The 10,942-nt window shown below is 39.8% G+C and overlaps 1 protein-coding gene across 3 annotated transcripts in view; it reads right to left on the bottom strand.

The window, feature by feature from the left end:
• Nucleotides 1-10,942, bottom strand: part of Senp7 (SUMO specific peptidase 7) — a 120,778-nt gene that overhangs the window by 78,604 nt on the left and 31,232 nt on the right. Inside the window, exons 1-2 of one of the 3 annotated variants that reach the window (XM_031364084.1) lie at nucleotides 1,635-1,854; nucleotides 1,242-1,439 (exon numbers count right to left, since the gene is read on the bottom strand). The exons of 1 other annotated variant lie outside the window; for it this stretch is intronic. In XM_031364084.1, coding sequence (XP_031219944.1) covers nucleotides 1,242-1,439; nucleotides 1,635-1,732 — 296 coding nt within the window. In that variant the 5' untranslated portion in view covers nucleotides 1,733-1,854. Of the gene's footprint in view, nucleotides 1-1,241; nucleotides 1,440-1,634; nucleotides 1,855-10,942 lie in introns of those variants that run through there. One more of the 3 variants, XM_031364083.1, reaches the window with a different exon arrangement.

Below are 10,942 nucleotides of genomic sequence, written 5' to 3'. Positions count from 1 at the left end.
ACCCGGATGTCAAACCTGTGAAGCACAGCAATGACCAGCATGGCATGTCTTCCCCACGGGTGCAGTAGTGGCACATCTTGAGAGTAAACAACAGCCACCTCACTGGACTTAAAACTTATTCAACAAGAGGGAAGTCATGCCTGAAACTATAAACCTAGGCAACCACCTACGGCTGGTTAAGTCATGGAACTTACTACTGTCACTTCCCCAAACTATTATAATCTCTTACCTTCATACCCTTACAGATATGTGTGAGTCTCATTGCTCATCAAAGAACCTTCTTTTTACAGCAGACAGAGGCCATTACAGAAAGCCAAAAATAGTCAGAATGCAGAGAGCAGCTGGCCATCGAGTACTCAGCCCCAGCTGATCCATCACAACACAATCCCTCCACCTAAGGCTCAAGAACATCCCAGAAGGGGAAGCAGAAGTGCTGTAAGAGCCAGAGAATCAACTTCTGCTACAAGACAGCACCTTCTACAGATGACAGGGAAGTGTCAGTAAGACAATCCCAACACAGGTTCCGAACCCTAAATAATCTGAACAATGACACTCAGGTGACATGCCAACATGGAGGAGGTCCTCGCTCCTAGGTGATGAATGACTGCTGAAAGAGTCAACAGAGCTCTCTAATTGGTTATCCAATACAAAGTGGTCAGCCCTAAAAACATATCCATGCAAGTACACTAAAAGGACTCAGCTTGTTGTATTTCTATATGTATCCATAAATATATTACATATATGTATATGCATGTATATATGTATGTATGTATATTTGCAGCAATAATGATTAAAGAAAAGAAGCCATGAATTTGAGAGGGAGTAGGTAGAACCTGAAAGTGTTTGGAGGGAGTAAAAGAAAGGGGGAAATGAAGTAAACATCATGCATATGGAAATTTAAAAAATTTAAGTAAAAGGTAAAAGATAAAAAACAAACATTAATATGCACATATATTCAAATATGCATACATATGTTTTATATCATAAATCCTAAAGTATATACATTAACCAACCATAAAGTAAGTTAAATGGAACAAAGAGCATTTTAATCCCTTGTCAGAAGCATCATCTAATCGAAAGCCATATGGAAACCTCTAAGGTTTGCGCTATAGTGGAACACACTTGTATGCACTCATCTTTACTATCATCTCCAACAATCTTATTTTAAAGAATATTGGATTTATTATTTCATATGTAGTAAAATCAAAAGTATGGAACAAAATCAATACTAAGTAACGTACCTTTCAGATAAATTAAGGCTTTGGTGAAGAGGATCTAATCTTTGACATGTCTCTATGCTGTCAACAGATGTCGAAGGCAATGAGTCTGATTGCACCTTGCTGGTATCACATAAATTAGCATCATTTCTAAGCAGGGTCTTTCTGAATTCTCGTCCTAAGTCCGTCCATAGAACATTCGTCAACATAACTCTGAGATGCCTGTCACATACACAAATAATTAATACATATGGTTCTAAATGTTATAATACATGCATTTATTACAAACCTTAACGAGTATCTCCTAAAAGTATGAATTTCATTACTTTCAGAAAATAATGATAAACAGTGTAAGTGAAAAACAAATGTCTAGCCAGTCTCAATGACACATTAAAAAGTAAAGCCTACTTCACTTACATTGGGATTTTCTTCAAAATTATATCAGACAAACTATAAGCATCCTCAAAGATATATAGTTGTTGGATTCCTAGCAACTCACACTTTCCCAAAATCATGAGGCTGAGGCCAAGAAAGTTCTAAATTCTAAAGCTAACTACTATTAACTGCTAAAGAGTCCAAGAACTCTGACTTACAAGATTGTACCTAATACTCACATCTACAACACTTCAACTAGGTAAATAGGAGGTTTTCAAAGCACAATCCTTACTCGTAAATTTTGGGAAAACTTGACTCAAGCTAGAGTCACTGGAAAAGAGGAAGACAATTGAGAAATGCCTCCATAAAACTGGACTATAAGCAAGCTAGTAGGGCATTTTCTTAGTAACTGATATGGGAAGCCATAGCCCATTGTAGGTGGGGCTACCCCTGGGCAGGAGGTCCTGGGTTCTATAAGAAAGCAGGCTGGGCAAGCCATGGAGAACAAGCTATTAAGCCACACTTCGCCATGGCCTCTGTATCAACTCCTGTCTCTAGTTTCCTTCCCTGTTTGAGTTTCTTTTTTTTTTTTAATTTTTTAATATTTATTTATTTATTTGTGTGTACGAGTACACTGTAGCTATACAGATGGCTGTGAGCCATCATGTGGCTGCTGGAAATTGAACTCAGGACCCCACTTGCTCCAGCCCAGCTCCCTCCAGCCCCGCTTGCTCTGGCTTAATTCACTGTAGCTGTATTCAGATGCACCAGAAGAGGGCATCAGATCTCATTACAGGTGGTTGTGAGCCACCATGTGGTTGCTTGGATCTGAACTCAGGACCTTCGGAACAGCAGTCAGTGCTCTTACCCGCTGAGCTATCTCGCCAGCCCCCTCCATTCTCCCCCCCCCCATTTGAGTTTCTATCCTGACTTCTTTTGATGATGAACAACAGTATGAAAGTATAAACCAAATAAGCCCTTTCCTCCCCAAGTTGTTTTGGTCATGGTGTTCTACTATAGCAACCTATAATGTAACTTAGTAACCCTAAAACACAATGATTGGTTCTTTACCTATAATGAATGCTCTGATTGCTTCCTATATTCCTGAAACACTAGGAAGACATCCTCCAACTAAACATTAGTCACCATAGGGAATATGAGCTAGAGTATCCCTAGAGGGTGAAAAACCTGCCTAGACCGCAGACTGCAAACCATTAACAATCGTACATAATGGAGAACCCTGGTAATAAAAGAAGTGAAGATACTTTTGGAAGGCATTATATACTTGTCCAATACAGGTTCAGCAATAGCATAAACTGCAGGAAGGATAAGAATTCAGAGTTCAACTGGCCCTATCTACCCTATATGAAGTTTCTAGGAACTAAAAGGAAGCACTCTAACATACCACCATTTTCTTCTTTTTGATCTTTGGGATTCCCCTTCTTTCTTCTTACTATACTTTTCAGCAATAGTTTTACATTATGTTATGTTTTCAAAACCTTTTTGGTTTTGCTATTCCCATTTACACATACATCTAACTTAAGTTTTCACTACTGCGCAGTATTTTGTCTTTTCCTCATTTCTTATCTTTCTTGTCCTCTGTCTCCTCCTCTCAATCCTCCATTCTTAGAAATATTTTGATTTTACTTTTTAAATACTTTTCTGTATTATCTTTTATTCCTTTTCTTACATTTACCTCACTGTTTTAACTTTTTACTTTTTGTTTTTTTAAGATTTATTTATTTTATGTATGTGAGTACACTGTCACTCTCTTCAGACACACCAGAAGAGGGCAAACGATCTCATTACAGATGGTTGTGAGCCACCATGTGGTTCCTGGGAATTGAACTCAGGACCTCTAGAATAGTCAGTGTTCTTAACCACTGAGCTACCTCTCCAGCCCCCAATGTTTTCCTTCTTAAGAAACCCTCACATTTTTATTTTTGTTAATCTTGCTTTTTTCTTTTTTTTTTTAAGATTTATTTTATTTATTTTATGTGTATGAGTACATTGTAGCTGTACAGATGACCATGAGCTATCATGTGTGTGGCTGCTGGGAACTGAACTCAGGACCTCTGCCAGTCCCACTTGGTCCAGCACCACTTGCTCTGACCCTGTGCTCTGGCCCCGCTCACTCCAGCGTAATTCACTGTAGCTGTCTTCATACACACCAGAAGAGGGCATCAGATCTCATTACAGGTGGTTGTGAGCCACCATGTGGTTGCTGGGATCCGAACTCAGGACCTTTGGAAGAGCAGTCAGTGCTCTTACCTGCTGAGCCATGTCGCCAGCCCCCTCTTGCTTTTTTCTTGCCCTCAAATGTTCTTCTCAACTTCTTGTTCCTCTCCTTCAACTTGTTCCTCTGTTTTTCCCAATCTCTGGCTCCTCTGATCTCACTCATGTGTTTCCCTGCTTTAAGTAATTCTTAACTTCATAGTATATTCTACTCTAGCTATTCCATTTTCAGTTTACAGTCACTGATGATATGGCAGATGGCTTTAATGGATTTTACGCATGTTCTCTATCTTCTGTAAGGTTTAATGTTGTTGTTGTTGCTGTTGTTGTTATTGTTGTTGTTAGAGCAGTATGTTTTCTCTTCACAGTTGTACAGGGATTTGAATCTTCAAAAGTAGACTGTTCAATAAGATCCCAAATAATATTGAAAGAGATATCTGCCGGGCAGTGGTGGCACATGCCTTTAATCCCAGCACTTGGGAGGCAGAGACAGGTGGATTTCTGAGTTCGAGGCCAGCCTGATCTACAGAGTGAGTTCCAGGACAGCCAGGGCTCTACAGAGAAACCCTGTCTCTGAGATACCCATACAGAGACACAAAAAACAAGAAAAGCCATCTGACTCAAAAATGTCAACAGACATTCTTTGCACACATATTGGGGGTAGGGGTACACATGCATACCTGTTGTTCTCAGACACCATCTACCTTTTCCTGAGGCAAAGTCCATCACTAGCCTAGAACTTGACAAGTAAAGTTGGGGATATCCAGTGAGCCCCAAAGATAGGTCTGTCTCTATTTGAACAGTGCTAGGATTACAAGTACAACAAACTTTACCCATTTCTGAGTTCTGGAATTGACAGCAGGTCCCCACGAAAGTACTTTGCCAACTGAGTTAGTACCCCAGTCCCTAGTAACAGAAATTCTAAAGTGCTGAATGAACAGCTATATCCAATATGGCAGCAATAGATACCACAAAAAAAACCTCTCTTCTCAGTACTTGGTACTTAGTGAAGAACAGCAATGAGATGCCATTTCACAGAAGACTCCTGCTTAAATGGTCTCAGTAGTCTAAAGCCATCCATGACACACTCTCAGGAATACAGAATGAGTGTTGCTGGACTATAGGTAGAAACCTGGCCAGAATATTACTGCTAGACTGAGGTGAACAAACCTTGAGTCACAACTGTAGGATTTCAAAAACTGAAAACCTGGTGGGAGGGTTGGCAAGATGGCTCAGCGGGTAAGAGCAGTGACTGCTGTTCCAAAGATCCTGAGTTCGGATCACAGCGACCACATGGTAGCTAACAACCATCAGTGATGAGATCTGACACCCTCTTCTGGGGCGTCCGAAGACAGTTACAGTGTATTATGCTGGAGCAAACGAGGCTGGTGCAAGCGGGTCCGGAGCTCAATTCCCAGCAGCTACATGATGGCTCATGGCCATTTGTACAGCTACAGTGTCATCATACACATAAAATAAATAAATAAATCTTTAAAAAAGAAAGAGAGAAAGAAAGAAATAGAGAAAGAAAGAAAGAAAGAAAGAAAGAAAGAAAGAAAGAAAGAAAGAGAGAGAGAGAGAGAGAGAAAGAAAGGCAGCCAGCCTGGTGGGAGCAAACTTCTGAAAGAGAAGTTTCCCACAGGCTTTCAGCAGTGTTCTGGAGAGTAAAACGGTTCACACAGGAGCAGCGCCAGCATTTGCAACCAATCCTGAAGAACCACCCAGAAGTGTGAGCAGTAGGCTGGAGAGATGGCTCAGGGGTTAAGAGTATGGACTGCTCTTCCAAAGGTCCTGAGTTCAATTCCCAGCAACCACATGGTGGCTTACAACCATCTGTAATAGGATCTGTTGCCTTCTTCTGTTATATCTAAAAGCAGCTACAGTGTACTCATATAAATATAATAAATACATCTTAAAGAAAAAAAAAGTGTGAACAGCATCTAAGCTCCCGCCTGTGCAACACCGGCCATCCGTAATGTATCTCAAAGGAAAACTTAAGAGGTGAGAACTGAAGGACTCCTTGTGGTGAGACAGTCTTCTGAGAATCAGGCAAACAGCCAAGAAACTGCAGTCTGAGTCTAGCATGTAGTTTTCAGATCCTTTTGTCCATCCACTTCTCTCCTCTCCACATTTCCCTACTGTTTAAATGACCAAAATCAATTTAGTGGCCAGGTTGGCCCTGCTCTGTTCTTATTCTACATCACTGGTTTGGGTTTTGCTTGTTTGTTTTTCCTGTTTATACTTTCTGTATCATTTTCCTCTCCCAAAGAACATGGACTGGCCTGGGTTTGAGGCGTCTGTCTCTGCCTCCTAAAGGTAAGAATACTGTACAATATCTAACTGCACATGTTTTTCCCTTTCTCATTTCAGTCTACCCTTAGAAGATTGCTCCTGCATCTTCCCTTCCCTTCTATTTGTGATTTCTTCCTACACCTTTACCAAACAAAAACCCTGGTTTTGTTTTTTAGTTTCCTTTCCTCTCATAGAGTAACTAGTACATTTGAAAACAAAGAACTGGAGGGCTGGCAAGATGGCCAGCGATAAGAGCACTGACTGCTCTTCCAAAGGTCCTGAGTTCAAATCCCAGCAACCACATGGTGGCTCACAACCCCCTGTAATGAGATCAGACGCGCTCTTTTGGTACGCCTGAAGACAGCTACTGTGAATTACACCGGAGCGAGTGGGGCTGAAGCATACTTGGCTGCCAGAGGTCCTGAGTCCAGTTCCCAGCAGCTACACACATGATGGCTCATGACCATCTGTACAGCTACAGTGTACTCATACACATAAAATAAAATAAATAAATTTTAAAAAAAAAAAAGGAAACAAAAAACCATCAGTGTCCCTGTATTTCCTAAATGACTGGCACTGAGGAGTGATTGTTTTTCAGCTCACTATTATTGTATTCTCATAGTGGATCTATACCCCCCTGGGTGGTAACTACTTTTATAGACTATATTCAGTTCACTAGGGATTGAGTCTGGTGTTTCCAACAGCACTCTCCAATTAGGGATAGGAATATTTACTCTGCCCTAATGCATCTCAGAAGTATGTAGCTTGGTTTGATTGAAGCTGCTGTCCAGCCAAGGAAATCCCTCTTTAAACTTATCAGGGCAACCCAGGAAGTACAGGACTGGACCTCTCTGTTCCACCAAATATGCAGAATTAACCCCAGAAATGAGAGTTCAAACTCTGCCTACCGGTGTCTTTGGACCTTTACCCACAGAAACTTGGGGATTTCTTATAGGAAGCAGTTCGATTGTAAGGCACTGCAGATTTATCCAGGTGTTATAGATAATGACTATGAGGGAGAAATTAAAATCATGGCTGCTTCCCCTCATGGTATTATAACTGTACCAGCTAACCAAAGAATTGCTCAACTTATTTTAGTTCCTTTGTATCTGATACCTTCCAGATTTGTCAAAAGTGAGAGAGAACAGAGTGCCTTTGGTTCCTCTGATGTGTACTGGGTTCAATCTATTAAAAGTAAGAGACCCAACCTTAAATTAAAAATTGGAGGAAAAAGCTTTGAATGATTAATAAATACTGGAGCTGATGTAACAATTATTAGAGAGCAAGAGTAGCCTTCAACTTGGCCTTTGTCTGATAGCTTACTCACCTCCAAGGGATTGGTTATGCCAATAACCCAAAAGAAAGCTCTAAATTTTTAACCTGGAGAGATAAGGAGGGCAATTCAGGACAAATTCAGCCTTATGTTATGTCAAATTTGCCTGTTACCCTTTGGGGAAGAAATCTCTTGTCACAGATTGGTCTTATATTGTGTAGTCCTAGTGAAGCAGTGATTAAGCAGATGCTAGGGCAAGGATTTTTGTCTGGACAGGGGCTAGGAAAGGAAGGACAAGGTATTAAGACATTTGAAGGTCCTAAGCCTCACTCTAACACTAGAGGCTTGGGGTATTTTCCATAATGGTCACTATCTTGCCTGTATCCCATGCTGATAAAATTCAATGGCTTAATAATATTCCAGTGTGGGTTGATCAGTGGTCCTTACCTAAAGAAAAGGTAGAAGCCACTTCTCTGCTAGTACAAGAGCAGTTAGAGGCAGGGCATCTAAGAGAATCTCAGTCTCCTTGGAATACTCCAATATTTGTTATCAAGAAAAAACCTGGCAAATGGATTGTTACAAGATCTAAGAAAGGTTAATGAAACCATGGTACCTATAGGAGCTTTTCAACCTGGGCTTCCATCTCCAGTAGCTATTCCTAAAGGATATTATAAAATAGTAGTAGATTTGAAAGATTGTTTCTTTACTATTCCTTTGCACCCTGAGGATTGTGAGATTTGCTTTCATTGTTCCTTCTATTAACTTTAAGGAACCTATGAAAAGATATCAATGGACAGTTCTTCCTCAGGGCATGGCTAATAGCCCTGGCTAATAGCCCTACTTTATGTCAAAAGTTTGTGGCACAAGCCATTGAGCCTGTAAGACAGCAATGGCCAATGATATATATCGTCCAGTACACAGACGATGTCTTATTAGCAGGAGAAGATCCTCAGGACTTGCTTTTATGCTATATGGATTTACAACATGCTTTAGCTAATAAAGGACTGCAAATAGCTCCAGAAAAGGTACCAACTCAGGATCCTTATAATTATTTGGGCTTTAGACTTACGGATCAAGCCGTTTTTCCCCAGAAGATAGTTAATCACAGGGACAGTTTAAAAACCTTAAATGATTTTCAAAAATTGTTAGGAGATATCAATTGACTTTGCCCCTATTCAAAGCTTACTATGGGGGAATTGAAATGTTTATTTGATATTCTTAAAGGGAGTCTTGATCCTACCTCCCCTAGATCTTTAACTCAAGGATTGCTAGCTGGGCAGTGGTAGTGCATGCCTTTAACCCCAGCATTTGGGAGGCAGAGACAGGAGGATTTCTGAGTTCGAGGCCAGCCTGATCTACTGAGTAAGTCCCAGGACAGCCAGGGCTATATAGAGAAACCCTGCCTCAAAAAAAACAAAACAACAACAAGGAAAAAAAAGGTATTACTGGCCTTACAGCAAGTAAAAAGAGCTATTGATAAACAATTTGTGGTCTGGTGAGATGGCTCAGCGGGTAAGAGCACTGTCTGCTCTTCTAAAGGTCATGAGTTCAAATCCCAGCAACCACATGGTGGCTCACAACCACCCATAATGAAATCTGATGCCCTCTTCTGGTGTCTGAAGACAGCTACAGTGTACTCATTTATAATAATAAATAAATCTTTAAAAAAAAAAAAGAAAAGAAAAACAATTTGTTACTTGATTATTCTTTGTCCTTACACTTGTTGATTTTTAATACAACTCATGTGCCTACAGCATTGTTGTGGCAAAGAGCTCCTCTTATGTGGACACATTCAAGGAGATCTCCTAAATGTAATATCCTACCATATCACAAGGCAATAGCCCATATGATTGTACTTGAAAGGAAGCAGGCACTGACTTATTTTGGCAAAGAGCCAGACACCATTATTCAGCCTTTTACTGTAGATCAAGATACCTGGCTGAAGCAGCATAGTACAGATTGGTTGCTTACTCAGATAGGATTTAAAGGAACTATACGTAATCATTATCCTCAAGATAGGTTGATAAAATTTTTAAATGTACCTAATATAATATTTCCTAATATATCTTTATAGCCTCTGTGTAATGCTCTTTTGATTTTTTTACTGATGGCTCCACTAAAGGATGAGCTGAATATCTTATGAATAATCAACAGGAAGTCGTAGAGAACCCTGGCCTCTCAGCTCTGTTAGCAGAACTGACTGTGGTACTGAATGTTTTTCAGACTGTGAATGACACTTTTAATCTTTTTACTGATACTTTATATGTGGCCCAGTCTGTTCCTTTATTAGAAACTTGTGGTACATTTAATTTTAATACGGCAGTAGGATCTCTTTTTGCAATTGCAAAACGTCATTCTTGCTCGAAAAAATCCGTTTTATATTGGTCATATACGAGCTCATTCTGGTCTTCCTAGACCTTTAGCTGCAGGCAATGATTGCATTGACAGAGATCTAATAGGAGAAGCCTTAGTTTCAGATCCTGTTGCATTGACTAGATGTGATCATGATAAATTTCGTCTTTCTAGCCATGCCTTAAGGTTCCAACATAAGATCACTAAGGAGCAGGCAAGAATGATTGTAAAACAATGCTCTAACTGCCTTACATTATCTCCAGTTCTGCACTTAGGGGTTAATTCACAAGGCCTTACACCTAATCATGTTTGGCAGATGGATATAACTCATTATGCAGAATTTGGAAAGTTGAAATATGTACATGTTTGTATTGACACTTGTTCAGGATTCCTTTTTGCTTCTCTACCTATGGGAGAAGCCTCTACAAATGTAATTGATCATTGTTTACAAGCCTTTAATGCTATGGGATCACTTAAAATCATTAAGACAGATAATAGACCAGCCTATACTGGCAAAAAATTTATATCATTTTGTAAGGAATTTGGTATTGAACATAAAACTGGAATTCCTTATAACCCAATGGGACAAGGAGTTGTTGAACAAGCATACCACACTCTGAAAAATTGGCTTGTAAAAACAGAAAAAGGGGAATTATATCCTCCAAAGTCACCAAAAGCACATCTCGCTTTTGTCTTGTTTTAAGTTTTTTGCAGATTGATGCTAAAGGTCAGTCTGCTGTAGATCACTACTGGCATCCACGAACTTCCAGTTCATATGCCATGGTTAAATGGCGAGATCCACTAGCACATGGAATGGTCCAGACACGTTTAATATGGGGGAGAGGCTTTGTTTGTGTCTTCTCACAAAATGAAGATGGAGCGCTATGGCTGCCTGAAAGATTGGTTCGTCAAGTAGATATAGATCTTGAATCTTTTAGAAAGCATGATTCCAACTAAAATGATGGCTAGAAATCTTTATTAGCCAGCATAGTTAACTTGGAGACATAGCCTCCAGTAATTTTCCTGAGAGTTAATAATTCCTTTGTTGATTCTCAAAGCTACTTCCCCCACACCAGGAGGTCAGAACTTGAGTCTGACCATTGCTTATTTGCAACTGAATTGAGTGCTTGGGACATCATCACAGATAACATTAATCATGTTGCTTTTAAACTTTTTTTTTTTTTTTTTTTTTTTTTTT

This window comes from Mastomys coucha, unplaced genomic scaffold (genome assembly GCF_008632895.1).
Source record: "Mastomys coucha isolate ucsf_1 unplaced genomic scaffold, UCSF_Mcou_1 pScaffold12, whole genome shotgun sequence".
In the NCBI taxonomy this organism is placed as follows: domain Eukaryota; kingdom Metazoa; phylum Chordata; class Mammalia; order Rodentia; family Muridae; genus Mastomys; species Mastomys coucha.
The sequence above is the reverse complement of the archived record's forward strand: the minus strand, read 5'-3'. Positions and strand labels throughout refer to the sequence as shown.